At 31.8% G+C, this 17,163-nt stretch overlaps 1 protein-coding gene across 1 annotated transcript; it reads left to right on the forward strand.

Annotated features, from left to right (window-relative positions):
• The first annotated feature begins 14,019 nt into the window (after positions 1 to 14,019).
• LOC132933480 (uncharacterized) lies at positions 14,020 to 16,048 on the forward strand. Its single transcript, XM_060999753.1, is given in 4 exon segments — positions 14,020 to 14,191; positions 14,276 to 14,645; positions 14,648 to 15,999; positions 16,043 to 16,048. Coding segments are annotated over 3 exon segments (1,719 nt in total). The 5' UTR covers positions 14,020 to 14,191; positions 14,276 to 14,284.
• Positions 16,049 to 17,163: the final 1,115 nt, after the last annotated feature.

Raw genomic sequence — 17,163 nt, forward strand, 5'->3', positions numbered from 1 at the left:
TTAAAATTAAATTTTTGTATGCATTCTAAATTGCATATTCCGTATATTAATTTAGCTGCTTTTGTAACGAGTTTAGTTAAAGCATTACGTTTAGTAATTATGTGACCAATAGAATCTAAGACTTGTCTCTTTTTATTGTGTAAATTGTCAACTATAGCGGTGGCTGTTTTAAGTAAGTTGTTACAATTAAAGTTATTGGTAACTGGGTCGTGCATGTATGCAACACACAATTCGTTCGTTTTATCTATTACTTCGTTTATGTATTCGAATTCTTCGTTATATTTAGTAAGATTAATGTATGCAGTAAGATCCCATTGAGATGTTATGAGTTTCAAAGGTCCCCTGTTTTCGTAGTATAGACCAGAATGTTGTTTTAATGGTTCGTCAGCGTATCGAAAAGTTCCTGACGTGAATGGTATGATAAGTAGTATAAGTCTGAAAACCGTTTCAGCTTATTAGTTAAAATATAATTTTAAAATAAAATTCAGCTTAATAGTATTTAATATACCCGTTCCATTTCTTAGAAACTACTAATAAGAATTACTATAATGATAAAAATAAAAATAATAAAATAAGAATTAATAAAAAAAATTATAGTGTTATGATACTAGTTATATATTTATTCAGTATCGTCGTCGTCATAATAGCGTTTAACGTTATTTTTATGAATACGGTATTCGCGACGGCCTTTTTGAATCGTTATATTTTCATTATCATGTACTAATAGTATCTCGAATGGTCCTGCCCAGTTGAAACTAAGAGCATTTTTTTTATTTTGTTCTTTAAGTAGAACTTTATCACCTACGTGTAAATCGATGGCGTTCGACGTTTTATCGTAATATGTTTTATTTGTTTCTTTCTTTTTAATAAGATTTTCCCGAGCTATTTTATGCGTTTCTTGCATAATTCTTTTAAGGCCGAAAACGTAATTATCGTAATTATATTGTGCTTCGGGTTCTCTATGAAAAGCTGATGGAACTGTGGGTTTTGTTCCGAATACTAATTCATATGGTGTAAAGTTAGTCGACGTGTGAACCGTCGTGTTATAACAGAAAGTTGCGTAACATAAAAGTTTATCCCAATTACTGTCCTTGTCTACAAAGCTGCGTAAGTACGCTTTTAGTGTTTTATGTGACCGTTCTAAAAAACCGTTTCCTTGTGGGTGCCATGCAGTCGTCTGAATCTTTTTAACGTCCAACAGCTTACACATGCTTTTAAAAATGTCGGATAAAAAATTGGTCCCGCAATCGGTTAAAATCGATTTTGGAATTCCGTATGTGCATACGAAACATTCGACGAAAGCTTGTGCTACGGTTGGAGCGTCAGTGGATGATAGTGCAATAGCGAGTGCATAACGCGATAACCCGTCTTGTAATGTTAAAATATATAAGTTCCCCATCACGGTTTTGGGTAGTGGCCCTACGATATCGAGACAGATTCGTTCGAAAGGTTTGACTACTGTACTAGTAATCATCATAGGTTGCTTTGTTTTAACATGGGATTTATTTTTCTGACATAGTTCACAGTGTTTAATATAACGTTTAACGTCTTTCTTAATGTTATGCCAGTCATGATTAAGTTTTAATCGTTTGAGAGTACGCGATACACCGGAGTGTCCGCCTAGAGGTGAGTTGTGATGCTCATAAATAATTTGTTGTTTTTCCTCGTCGGTAAAACGTTCACCTGTATATATTTTTATTACGATGTCGGTTTGTCGAAATACGTACCGAAACATCGTACGAATTCTCAAGAAATTTGTTAATGAGGTAGGTCCATTTAATTTGACCGTGGAAAAAGATTTAATTCGATTTGTCATACAATAGTCGCGTATTTTTTGTAACGCTAGATAAATGGATTCCGCTTCAAGCGGTGTTGTATGTGTTTTGGTGATACCATAGAATATAATTAATTTTGATCCATTGGTGTGCGTATAGAACCGGTTTCCGTCGGTAAAATGTATTTCGTTAAAATCAACTTTTTTTATGATCTCGCGCACGACTGGATGTGTAATTATTTTATCTTCGGGAATCGTTACTATAATAGTTTCGCTTTCCGTGACCTTGTTAACGTCGCCTTCGATTTCGAGAATTTTAGAATTGAATATTGGCTTACTCTCAGCGGCACGGAATTCGTTGAACTCTGTATCGGCGCTAGTCGTATTCGTTTGTACTACTCGGATACGTGATAAACAATCGGCGTTCGAGTGTTCGGGCCCTGCCCTATACGTAATAGTGTAATCGTAATCCGCGAGCTGTAAACGCCAGCGCATAAGTTGCGACGACGCGTCCTTTATACCAAACAGGTATGTAAGAGGTCGATGATCGGTAATAATATTGAAATGACGTCCATATAGATATGGTCTAAAATATTTCACGGCCCATACGATGGCCAATAACTCTTTTTGAACTACGCTATAGTTACATTCGGCTTTATTTAATGTCCTACTTGCGTATGCGATAGGTTGGTCTTTGGGGACTGCCCCCTGTGATAAAACGGCCCCTATTGCATATTGACTCGCGTCGGTCATCAAGTTAAACTCCCCTTTTTCCCAATCCGGATAGACTAGTAATGGAGGGTTCATTAAAGCTTTCTTTAGTTCCTCAAAGCTATGTTCACAGTTATCGGTCCAGTTAAATGGTACGTCTTTTTTAAGTAAGTAAGTTAGCGGTTTCGCCGTTTTTGCAAAGTTATCGACAAAACGTCTGTAATAATTAAGAAGTCCTAGAAATGATTTAATGTCCTTTGCGTTTTTCGGTTTTGGGTATTCCCGAATGCATTTTAATTTACTAGGATCCGGCGATACCCCGTTTTCGTTAATAACATGTCCCAAATATGTGACCTCTTTCCGTAAGAAAGAGCACTTTTGGGGTTGTAATTTTAGTTTATGTACGCGTAACCTATTGAATACCTGTTCTAGTTTTTTCTGATGGTCATTTAAACTGGAACCGTGTACCACTATATCATCTAAATATGCGGTGCACATTTCCTCAAGACCCATAAGAACAGATTTCATAGCGCGTGTAAATGTTGCTGGGGCTGAACTCAGCCCAAATGGCATACGTAAATATTCGTAATGACCGGATTTTGTAGAAAAGGCGGTTTTGTGGGTATCGGCTGGATTCACATGTAACTGATGATATCCATTTGCTAAATCTAGGGTAGTAAAGTATTTGGATGACCCTAGGGATTCTAGTATTTCAAGTATATTTGGAAGTCCATAGGCTTCATTTTCCGTTACTTCATTAAGTTTACGGAAATCTACGCAAACTCGTAATTTCGGTTTCCCTGTCGCGTCTAAATTTTTCTTTTTGACTACTACGAGTGGAAAGTTAAAAGGTGATTTGGAATCGCGTATAATATTATTTCGTTTCATTTCTTTAATTTGTTTTTCAATTTCTTCCTGATAAGCCCAAGGTAAACGATATGGTCGTATATTAATTGGTTTAGTGCAACGCGGTGTATTAATTTCGTGTGTCACGACGTCGGTGGTACTCAAATAGTCCCCCGGTAAATAAAATAAGTCCGCGTAACTACAACATAATTCTAGAATGCGTTCGCGCTCTTCGTGATTTAAATTGTCCGTGTTAATTTCGTTTTTTAATATGGTTATGCGATTGTTAATTTTCGTGTCTACAAAAGAAGCTGTTAAAGCTGTTTCAAGGTATGGTTCCCACTCGATATGTTGAGTGGTTAACTCGTCAATGACAAAAGGTTCCTCTGAAATATTTATTATGTTACTTATAATTGTGTCACTATTGACTGGGCTAATGCTGTTAGCTATAATAACGTTTTCGTTCACGTCTTGTTTTTTAATAGTTATATTTTTATGCGTGATGTGCTCATCGTTTTTAATTAATAGTACGCAGTTGCTACGAGGTGGTAATATAATTTCCCTCGAACTGGTTTGTTCGGGTATGGTCAATAAATTTTGACTATAGTCCATAATGACCTTGTTTTGTTTCAAGAAGTTACGTCCTATAATACCTGATTCTGTTATTGGAAAGTCGCCAAAAACGACGTCGAATTTTATGAGAACGTCTACTGCGTTAATTTGCATCGTCGTCACTATAGTTCCTATTGTAAATATAGGTATTTCGTTTATACCTTTAATTGTGCGTTTTTCGTGTTCATTTACGACTACCTGCCCGTTGAGTGCAGAAATCTTAATAAGATTCATTTCTGCCCCGGAGTCAATTAATAATTTAATGTTATGCGGTTCGAAATTGTGAGACCCACATATTATGTGTTCCTCTTGAAAGTCCGCAACCACTCGTACGTGATTCTGATTAATTTCGGCTACGGTACGGCTGGTGCTAGGACCTTCACCGTCCTTACTACTTGTTTTTTTACTTTCGTTATACATGCGCTTCCTACAATCTTTAATGTTGTGGTTAGTTTTTTTACAGTACGCGCAAAATCGAACTTGACCCTGATATTCGCGTTTGACTATACTAGTTTTGTCATCGCGGTTATTTATGGGATTTCTAAAAAATGTGTTGGACGAAGTACCGGTGTTACTGCGGCATTCATTTGCGTAATGTCCTAATTTACTACATTTATTGCATTTAATGTTTTTTTTATGGTTTGCATTGTTTTTTACATAATTTTTATCTGCGTTAAAACGACGGTTAATGTGTTGGAGGTCTTGTTCCTCCTCAATCGCGATAGTAATTGCTTTTTCGAGAGAATCTACGTCACGCGCCCTTAAAAATGACCTGATTGCTGGTTTTGCTCCGTTAACGAACGCAGTAAGTGCTCCTGTTTTATGGGATGCGGCTACCGCGGCGGCTGAGGCTGGCTCTAGTCCTAATGTTAACGCTCCTACCAATTCGTGATAGCATTTTTCGGTTCGTCCGGCGAAGCTACGTACGTCTTCGTCGGTACGTTGCCTAATGTTACTAAGTTGGGACTGTAAATAATTAATTGAATGTGGTGCCCCAAAAACGTTACGAAGGTGGTTTTTAAGCTCTGTCCAGTCTGTGAAGTTGCGGTAACGTGTAGCCTGATATGCGTCTCCCTTTAATTTAGCTAAAATATTTTGGAATACTACCGGTTTAATATTGTCATGGATATTGTCCATTACATAGTTACATTCTGTTATATATGAGGACAAATCTGCCTCAGTTCCCCCGTTAAAATTAGGTATGCCGCGCAAGGCGGTGTCTATTCCTAATGTTACACTCATTATGGTAGTATGTAAAGTTCGCGGGTTATATTTAACTACTTCCCAACACCTATTTGGACTCTCAGACATATACTAAATAATCTGCTTAAATAACAACTTACAATGTAGAATTCATTGCGATTTTTGTCTGGTCCTGTCTGCTCTGCGTGCTGGCGGCTCTGCTGGCTCGTCGTTGATGCTCCGCTTGGCTATGTTGAGTGTAGTTGGTGGCTTGGCTCGGTCGTTCCTTCCTTCCTAGGTTTCAGCAACGTAGTTGAACTCGAGGTCCGCTGATGTACTCGATTCTGGGTTGGATACCAAAATTCTTCCTTCAGGTGACCCCACACCTGACACCAAAAGACGTGTAGTGATCCCTCACTGCTCGCTTATATTTTGAGTTCGTCGACGTTGATGGTTAATGTAGGAGAGAAGGTTGGAGAGAGACAAGTTGTATAAGTTATTTATAGTACTTTATTGTTAAGACAAAATAATAATAATTAAACATTTATAAAGAAATTAGATAAATTTGAGGACAGAGCGAAAAGCATCTGCCCGAGAAGTTAGTGACTGCGTGGTGCAGACTCTGTACTAAATCCTAATTTGCTATAGACTCTATCTTATATTTATATAAAATCTATATGTATAAAAAAATGTACACGGTAGAGCCCAGGAGGTGGATATCTGAAAGGGAACCGGAGCTGGACGTTGTTATTGCAAAACAACCCGAATGTACGATTGGCACTCTTCTTTATTGGCACTTAAATTATTATAGGTTTGTTTTGCAGATATTTGATGTTGAAGTTTTAATTACGTCGTAAAACTCTAGGTACGTACATGTACGCGATTCTTGGAATCGAATAGTTGAAAGTTAATCTCCTTGTTGTTGTTGTCCTACCGCGGAAAGGTACTTAATATATTCGTAGAAACGCAGGTTTACTACAACACGTATATTATAATCTAAAAAATATATGAAATTAATTTTTTTTAGACACGTCTTGAAGTTCATATCTCGTCAAAATTGTATATTTAAACAAAAATGACGATTTTAGTTACTTCGTTGCAAAATAATACTCGTAGGGACTTTCAAGTTTCAAATGCAATATTTTCGGCAAAAATTAATTCGACAAATCGTACTTATTACTAATTGTGTAGAGGGCAATCTGGCTTGAGCAGCCGTGACGGATCTACGGAGTAAGGGTCGTCAGGTATGGCCGCTCACGAGTTGTTGCTGGCTTACAATTACTGGACCCGCTGGTTACTGACCCGCCGCGATGATGGTGGACTGTGTATATGAGAACGGAAAATGTGTAAGAACTTAAAGGAGCACCGACACAAAAAAAAAAAAAGTGTCCTTTAAATTTTTTTATACGGCTATATGAATTAATTTGGTGAAAATCCGATGTAAAAAAGGTGGGCAAGTGAGTGTCGCTCTGCTGTACAGTAGATTACAAGTGGGCCACTATGTTATGGGTGGTGTTGAATTTGAATTCAATGATATAATATCATTGTATGAGAAAAACGATTCTGAGCGAAGACGGTCAGTCAGCCTATGATATTACCAAGTATATTTGATGATATTATTGTGAATAAAGTAATTTATATATAACCTATTAACGTGGAGCCTTGTTTTAAATTTTCAATCCTTAGCCATAAAAGTTAAACATTTTATAAATTTTTAACCACAAAATAATTAATAAATTATAAATTTGATAAATGTTGTCAAAATTTGAACTTTAAATGCTTATAAAAAAAAATTGTGCAAATGTATTTTTAATATTTTTCAACTGCTATTAAAACGATATATCAGGAGTCTAATATTAAATTTTCACGCTTTTTTACCCAACAAATAAAAATTTATTGATATTTATAGAAAAAAAAACTAAAAAAATTGAAAACTGACAATGTCCGTAAACAGCTCAAATAGAGTCAAAATATTTTCAAAATTGTATGGTGTATAGAAAATGCTAATATAAACATTCAGTGAAATTTTCAAGTATCTACAGTCATTCGTTTTTTAATTACAATAAAATAAAAAAAATCGTTACATGAGAAATCGAGTAAATATCAAATGTTGTAAAAATATAAATTTCAGACGCTCATAAAAATTTAATTTAAGTTTCTTCTAGACATTTTTTTTTTGATAAAGGTAGACAAACTTATGAGTAATCTTATATTACATTTTCAAATCTTAGATTTAAAAAGAAAAATTTTTATGAATTCTCATCAAAATAATTTGCTATTTTTCGTGATTTTTCCGTATTTTGTCAAAATTTGAACTTTAAATGCTTATAATTAAAAACTGTGACTAAGGATTTTTAATTTTTTTCATCTGCCTTTGAAACAATAAACTAGGAGCCTTCTATTAAATTTTCAAGCTTTTTTACTCAATAGATAAAATTTTATTGATATTTATAGAAAAAAAAACTAAAAAAATTGAAAACTGACAATGGCTGTAAACAGCTCAAAAAGAGTCAAAATATTTGGAAAATTTTATGGTGTATAGAAAATGCTAATATAAACAACCAGTGAAATTTTCATGCATCTACGGTCATTTGTTTTAGAGTTACACCAATAACCAAAATCGATTTTGTTAAAAATCGATTTTGCGTAAAAATTCCCGTTTTTCCTTAATTTTTCTTTTGTTTTTCACATCGCTTTTGAAAACTACTGGGAAATTAAAATTTTGACCTCCCCAATGCACCAACGATATTCACTTTCCCATCGAACAAGATACTGAAGTCGAAAATCGAAGCATTATTTCGACTACTTATCGTGTACACAGACACAAAAATAAAAAAATAAAAAAAAAAATAAAAAAAAAAACACACATCATTGTAAAATCAATACATTCATCGTTTCACTCAGAATCTAAAATGTTGTAAATTTAAATTGTTTAAATTGTTTTGAGACAATATTTAGGCAAATCGATTATATGTCGTTCCCCCAAAAATATTATTCTCTATCTTTTTTGTGATGGGTGATTTTACCCTAAGATTACTTAAAAACATAGAAAAAGTGATTCTGCGCAAATGCTTTTTTTCGATGTTGCGCGAGGGCCAGAGAGAGAAAACAAATAGTGCGCTGACATCCTCTTAATATAATATTAAATTGTGAGCTATTTATATTAGATTATGTACAACTTCAAAATAATGAAGTTTAAAAAGTATGTATTTGCATTTGTACGCAGAAGTTTTTTTTTTTTGCTGAGTATTCAAATACGTATAGCCCGGTATAGGTATTTTAAATACTTTTCGTAATAAGTAACTGTATAATATATGCTTGAATACCGTTAAAATGTTAATAATTTATAATTACATAGTTATGTGATTTTATTAGAACTTCAAAATAATATTTGTAAATTTTTTTAGTTTTTTAAATTAAATTCATAATTTTCGTATTCAATTAAAACCGTCCTTGGTGTCGCATGAATACTTATCAGTAGGGCCCGGATTTAAATGCACTTAAAAACATACAATATGCTCTAAAAAATTACCACAAAAATGACGTTAAAAATGCCATATATTTTATTGTATATAATTTTAATTTATAAATGAGGTATAATTATTATTTATTTATTATGTTATTAAAAAAACTGAAAATTTGAAATATATTGACTGCTATATGATGTAACACGAACTGACTGATTATTTGTTATTTGACCGAATACGGGCAGTGTTGGGAAAAGATAACCAAAAAATGATCCGGATAAGATAACAGATAATTTATTCAATATTTATCTAGATAAGATAAAATATAACATCATTTTTTTTTATCTAGATAAAGATAAAAATACACATACGTTGGATATTACTCGCAACAGTAAGTGCGATTCACCCAACATGGTAGGCAATTTGCAACGGTATATTAAATACACCGCCGACGAGCGGCTATAAGTGCAAAATATTGGTAGGCAATATGCGACAATCCGATTCGATGCATGCTTGAGGATGTCACACCAAAACCTGTACGCGTGCAACGCTCCAGAGATGGCGTTGTTCGTCATATCACCGCCGTCGCGGCAGGCCGTAACCACGCCCATTATCAGCTCCGTGACGGGGTCCTTGCGTCGTAGTCGCGGGAGACGCACATTATTATTCTAAAGGTCGTGTTGAGCATTACGCGTCAAATGTAGTTGACGACAGTAGCATAATATGCGTATTTAGGCCGACGACCTATATATTTCTAATGTACTAACACGCTATACTCGGCATTTTAAATACCCTCGAGTAACCATGAATTAACGATTATATTTTATAATGTAATTCACTCCTTTGATATAATATGTAGCAATATAAATAACGTAGAATCTGTATTAAAACATAGCTTGTTTTGTATTTATTGAAATATTACTCATTTAAATATCATCTTGGTATAATACCTATAGTAAAATTAAATAAAAAAACTGTATTATAAACCTTTTATGGTAATAATTTGGCATTTTTTTTTGGAATAGAAACAGATAACTTATTATTTAAAAAAAATAATAAAATAAAGGTAGGTATACCTAATAAACCTATAATTAATTAAAACCAATTTCTTTTGATTGTCGATTTAACTACTATATGTCTATATTGATGATTGATGGATAATTGATGTATACAATGTATAAAACCACTTATAAAAGGTTTATTTATTAATAGTTCTGTATAAATGGTACATTATTTTATTAACACGATTGTTTGGTTGGAGCTGTTTTTTTTTTAAAAATAATTTGTTGTCTTTCCTTTTCATGTTTTGGCTCAGCAATATCACTTATTAAAAATCTTTTACCGAATTTGGGGTTCACTATTTCAGGTAGCAAACACTTGGTATAAAATCTGAATCAAATTTAAATGTTACCTACAGATTTAATAATTATTGAAAAATTATTTTTAATACGTACGTGCATAAATGGTCTACCATATTGTCCCAAAATTGATTTTCATAATGGAATTTCAACCATATAATTCCAGTTTTCAGTGTACATAAAAAAATAACACGTTGATCTTTTTGTGATGTGCAACTGTCCCTGGATTTGATAAAAGTAATCACTATTTTTTTTTAGTTTTACTATATTATTTTTGTCAACTGTACAATAAGTAATCTACAACAATATTTAAATGTGTTGAAAACGAAATTAAATATTTAAGACATAGGTACATTGATTATTACTTTTCCTTCTCGGATTGCTTCAAATATATCATAATATTCACGAGCGGAAAAAGGACATTTTATTTCAATAATATAATTTTTACCTAAAAGTCCATCTAAAAACAAGATATTTGTACAAGTATAACTTATTTATTATTATAAATATATATTAAATATACTGTAATATTATAATTACTGTAATGTAACGTGCATTCTAAAAAATATTTATAAAATTATAATTCTTACCTGGACTTCCAGCCAAATAAGGTATTTTATCATCTACAAACAGACCAGCTTGGTCGATATTAAATCCAAATTTTTTTTCAAATTGTAATTTCGCGAATGGCTCCATAACTCTTCCATATTCAATTGCCTTTATTTTATGGTTCATGTTTCCGTATAATAATTCATGCACTGTATTCTTACACGAAGTATTAGGCCTCATCTTACATATTTTCCCAAACTTTGAGGCTGTTAGACGATGTTTTCTTTCAGTATGCCAAACTTGAGATTTTGCCTGAGATCTTGTTACTTTCTCCAACATTTCTAAAATTCAGTTACATAATACATTGGTAGAATTTTGTAGGTAAATACATATTTAAAATACAAGGTAGGTAATCATTACAATTTTAACTTTTTTGAAAATAATCTTATACATAATTTCAAGTCGTAATAAAACAATATAAAAAAATTATATATACAGGCTGTAACTGAAAGAACTGACAAAAAAAAAAATCTATGCTACTTAAACGTATGACAAAAATTGATAAAATTATATGATTAATAAATAGTTTAAGGGTATATTTCTTAAACTATTTACTAATGTTTGTAAATTTCCAAGAATAATATTTTTAAAAAAGTTATTGCGTTCCAAATTAATTTAATCAAAAAAATATTGATATTTTAAAAAACTATAAAATATAAACTACTGTGCCACAATAAATTATTTTTATTCACCATTATGTTACATTTATGTGCTGGCGTAGAAGTATAGGTACTTAAAGGTATATTTAATAAACCAAAATAAAATAAATATTATAATTATTAAGTGAAAAAATCAAGTATTTCCAGTATTTCGTTTTTTAGTTACACCAAAATTGTGTGAAAAACAAAGAAATTGAAAATCTCATTTTCCCAACAACTCAATTGTTGGACATACTGCTTGTTCCACTAGGAGGGCAGAGTAGCTTTTACTTTTGACCCCCCCCCCCCCCCCCCCAATAACACAAACTAGATCTAATTTTTTGACTAGTTCAGAATCTAAAATTAAAATTTGTAGTATAAATGTATTTACTTACACAGCATTATATTGTACATGGCCAACTACAGTTTGCTTAGATATTTCAGTATCACTCGTTTGAATATCATCCGATATCATAGGTTGCAAAATGCTTGGCGTCGGATTATATCTAAAATATAGGTATAATTCCACATCGGAACGAAAAATGTAAATTGAATATCATGTAAAAAATAGGGGTCCGCGATGATAGACCCAAAAAAAACCATCGTTGTAATATATAACTTTGTAAATTACAAATAGGGGCTTACTCTAACATTGTATCATCAGAACTAGAATTTTCGACTTCAATAAATAAGCTGTGTTCCATGACTTCAGTTTCAGGCGTTTCAGCAGATGGTTTTTCAATAGGATTCGATTGTATATTATTTCTAAATAAAATATTTTGATTTTGATTTCAATTTCACTTATCGATAATTGTTTTTTTTTGATTTAAACTTAAAATAATATATTGATTTGTTAAATTTATGATTTTTATTTTATTTTACAATATTGATTTAATTGCAGTGGCGTCATTTCAACCTTTTATTGTTTATGCCAACATTTTTGCAGGTCATTTAAAATCATTACCCGGTCACAAAATAATTTTCATGGGGGGGGGGACTAGAACTAAACAATAGAGCAATTTTTTTCGTTTTAAACCAAGAGACTAAGTTTTTTAAATTAAATTTTAATTGGTAATAATATGTTCTAACGACGTAAACATGCTGTCGAAAAACAAACGAAAAGCCATTAAAAAGTGGTTTTAGAGTAAAAATACCTATAATAAATTTTATAGAGAACAATATTTCGGAGGGAACCTCATTGGGGTTTTGTATTAATCTAAATACAAAGCTAGATATTAAAGGCACAAAAACCCTTTTTTTTTTAATTTTTTAAATAACTGTAACTTTTTTAATAGTTAATATTTCAAAAAACACAGATGAGGTTCCTTCCGAAATATTGTTCTCTATAAGTTTCATAATAAGTATTTTTACTCTAAAACCACTTTTTGATGCCGTTTTGTTTGTTTTCCGTGGACGTGTTTTTACCGCTGAAAATGACCGGTGTGGTGTTTTAGCCCCAGTTGTGTATAATACATGTATAATATAATGCATACTTATCTGGTACTTCAAATGATATCTTCGGAGATGCATTAGCTTCAAAAGCAGACGACTCAATTACATCATGTTCATGTAAAACATGCTCAATATATTGGAATGGGTGGACAGCAGAGCTGTAAAACGATGAATGAGTATAGGTAATAGATAACTTAAAGGTAGAACATAATTATGTAGTATAAAATAAATAGTTTATTACCAATGTGGTGTAGAAATAGATGATAAAGTACCTGGAAGGGAAAAGTCAGCTCCTAAAGTACGTGGGTCAAAATTGATGTCTCTAAAAAAAATGGTAGTATATAATAATATTTTATAATTTTAAAAAATAGGCGTTATATTACCTAATTGGTTCAATATTAGATTGATCATTCACTTCATTAGTTAATTTTTTGAATATTTTAAAACGATGTTTCATTACACTTTTTATGGATCTTTTTTTAGAAACAAACTGTGGCGTATGGATTTTATTTTTCGGTGGGTCAGTAATGTTTGCGTTTGAAGTTTGTGCATAATTTATCAAAGTAGCATTATATCGATATTTTCCAGTCAACTTAAAAATACTTTTGTATACATTTTCCGATGCAAAGTATTCGACTTGCATAATTGGTTTTTTATCACTAGGTAATAAATTTGTGCCTGTCGCTTGCCACTCGATGCCATCTGACATTAATTTTGTATTATTATGTTCTGTACAAATATACCACTTTACCACTTACCTGGCTGTGGCTCAAGTTTTGAACATTCAACACTGTTTGATATTTTGTTCGGATTTTTAAGCATTTGTATTGCTTCTCGTAAATTAACTTTTAACCAATTGGTCAATACATATAAATGATGTGGTTGATTATTTGTTTTAAACATATTTGTAACTTTGTAAGTATATAAATGTTTAAACAATAAAAATTACAGATCAAAGTTAATAATATATTCACTGTATTTGCACATTACAATGTCAAATTTGACTTATATCTACTTACATCGCGCGTCACGCATCAACTAAATACACTAATGAAAGTAGAACAAGACGTTCGACGGACGCGTCCTGATATTCATAAACAAACTAAATCAAAGTCATAACATTTATTGTAATTATAAAACATAGATAGTGTGTTGGACGATGCTGCAACCGTGGGATCTGCTGAATAAGAGTTTTTGTTTGTGACACGGAGCACTGTCGTGACAACACACAAACCCGAATCAAGTCAGTCGGTCGTAGTATTACCAGTGAGTAGTGACACTGGTCCAGTGTTAGGTCAACAATTTGTAGCTATAATTATAATTTTTAAATACCAATTTCATAACAAACACAGTAATTATATCAGTGCTGAGTATAGCAGAGCTGCTGTGGATACTTGTAATTTTCGAGCAAATAACTGCCTCTTGTGAAATACGAACATAGAGTTACTTATTATTTACATTTATATTTTTTTACACCTATCATACTTGTTGCAATACAATATAGTCAAATACCTATAGTGTAACGTCAAACTACTAAACAAAGTAAGTACCAATATTATAAATTCATATTGATTTTTTTTTTCTATTATTAATAATATTATAATAATTGTGTTAAATGTTCATCAGAGTATTACAATGAAAATGGATGTCTGGAACTTGATTTGTCGTACCATGCTATTACAGTTTCTGCTGATCAATCATATTATATCCAGTGAAAATCAAGACAATGCATTTTTCAACCTCACTCTTACCGCCACCAATAGTCCGGGGTTACAGTACGAGATATTAGGGGAAGGTAAATTATGTAAAAGTAGTTGGACCATTAATACATTTATAGATTTAAAATATTTAATAAATAGCCTTAGTGATATAAGGAGTATGTTAAAAACAATTGACACATATGCAATTAATAACACTTACCAAATAACTATAAATAACTTAGAGAAGCATTTAAAAAAAATAAATTTAGATATACAGGTAATTAGGCAAATGGCTAGGTTAGAAAAAAGGTTAAGCGATCATTTGAGTCTGGAGGTTCGGCACTACAGTGGATGATTGGTATTGCCGATGCTGACGATGTACGGAGGTATGATAGTTCGATTAACAAATTAGAGAATGATCAAAAAGATATGATACACATAGTTCAAGACCAAGTCTCTATTTTAAGGAGCACAATAACAAATTTCAATGAGACCATAACAACATTTAATGACAATAAATTGTTATTTGACAAAAATATTAAAAAAATTGAAACCACTATTAACAACATAAATATTGAATTAATAGACGAAAAAAAACAAATTATTGTTCTAAGATTAATATCCCTAATTGAAAATAATATATTTGAATTAGATATATTTGTATCGAGGTTACAAAAAATGATATCAAACGTTCAAACAAATAAATTAGATGTTTTTATAATTACACCAGATCAGTTGTTGTCAGAAATAAAACAAATAGAAAATATTCTACCTAAAAATTTACAAATCCCTATCAAATTTAATGAAAATAATATACAAGAAATATACAAAATATTACATATAGACCTTCACCCAATGAACGATAGAATAATATTTTCAATAAAAATTCCACTATGTATCGGCGAAATTTTCAAATTGTATTACATTATACCAATATACGTTCCAATTAATGAACACGGGCAATTTATACATATCGCTGAAAATCCAACTTACTTATTAACAGATGATGTAGTGACAAAATATTTTATTTGGTCAAATATCAATAACTGTTTAATAGTTTCCGACATTTTTGTTTGTGGTTTCAATGAAATGTTACACAATAGTGATACTGATCCCACTTGTGTAACAGAAATATTAAAAAATTCTTTAACTAAACCTACGCAATGTGATACTTATATCACGGAATTTAAAAAAGAATTATGGTACCCATCGTTTTTCAAAAATAATTGGTACTTTGTATGTGAAAAGCCTACAACAATTACAATAATTTGTAATAATCGATCTTTTATTCGTAAAATTACATTGAAAAGTTCTGGCAAATTATTTCTGAAAGCTGGGTGTCAAGCTCATACTTCTAAAGGCGTATTAATAACAGAGCAAACAGTAGAATCGTCTTTTGCAACACTACCTTTAGAGTTAAGTATTTTAAATGATTCATGTTGCAATATTACACTTAATCAACGTTATCCAAAACCAATTCATTTAGATGAAATAAAAAATTTAAAATTCGACAAAGAAGCTTTTTTAAAAATCATTTCAAAGTTAAATACACAAGATGAATTACTAAATTCAATATTATTAAATAAGACGTATGAATTTGTATATACAAACAAATATTTAATCATTATAATAGCTGTTATAATATTATACGTGAGTCTAAAATTCTGTATAAAAAAAAAAAAAAATATTTCAGCTTTAGAAAATATAAATTTAGGCTATTGTCCTGTGCCCATTGCTCCACCAAAACACTAAACCAGCGGTTCCCAACCTGTGCACCGCGGTGCCCAAAGGGCACCGCCAGCTTATTTCAGGGGCACCGCGGCTCGAGAGTGAAAGAGTGAAAAAAAATATTAAATATGATATAATATAATATAAAAAATATTTACAATTTATTGTAGTTAAAAAAAAAATGTTTTACGTATGAAATTACTTAGTACACTCGATATATTTAATACAGTGTTTCTAATCGGTGCTATCGAATCGGTAAATTCAGATAACATTATATACAATATACACGCACGACTTCTTCGAATTTCCGACGTTCATTAAATTGAATTGTATCACTCGTATATTTTCGGAATTATTATTATACCAAACCAGTTGAGCATTTACTTTCAGTCTGTGATCGACATTTTACGCGTTAACACGTATTTTCGTAAACTATTTTTTTCTGTACATACGTTTGTTTTTGTTTTAAACATGGACAGTTGGTTGAAAAGTGGGTCTATTAATAAGACGCCTGCTACGGAGTCATCTTGTTCTAATATAGAAGAAAGCATAACCAACGAAAACGGAGTTAATGATAATAGTCCTACTTCTCAAGGTATGAGTAGTACACTACCGCCCAATACTGGTGACTCTGCCCCAAGAACGTCCAAAAAACGTAAATACGATGAAAATTATTTGGAGATGGGGTTCATAGAAACAAACGATGGCCAGCCACAGTGCGTAATTTGTTCAAAAGTTTTTCCTAACAGTTCTATGTATCCCGGAAAATTACGTCGTCATTATGAAAAGGTCCACACAGATCATAATGGGAAACCACTCGATTTTAACACTCGAAATTATTTAAATCGGTCAACAATGAAAACAAGTGTTCATTTTTATCATGTTTTTCATAATATTCACAGAGGGGCACCTAACTAAATTTGGAACAACAAAAGGGCACCGCCGACTAAAAAGGTTGGGAACCGCTGCACTAAACTTTACTTTATAATTTATAATTACATTTATACATGTAAATTTAAATCTCTAATACATTTTTTCATACTAATAGTAGGTAGTTATACTTTATTTTTTAAGAATACAGATTTT

Source organism: Metopolophium dirhodum, chromosome 1 (assembly GCF_019925205.1).
Source record: "Metopolophium dirhodum isolate CAU chromosome 1, ASM1992520v1, whole genome shotgun sequence".
Taxonomy (NCBI): domain Eukaryota; kingdom Metazoa; phylum Arthropoda; class Insecta; order Hemiptera; family Aphididae; genus Metopolophium; species Metopolophium dirhodum.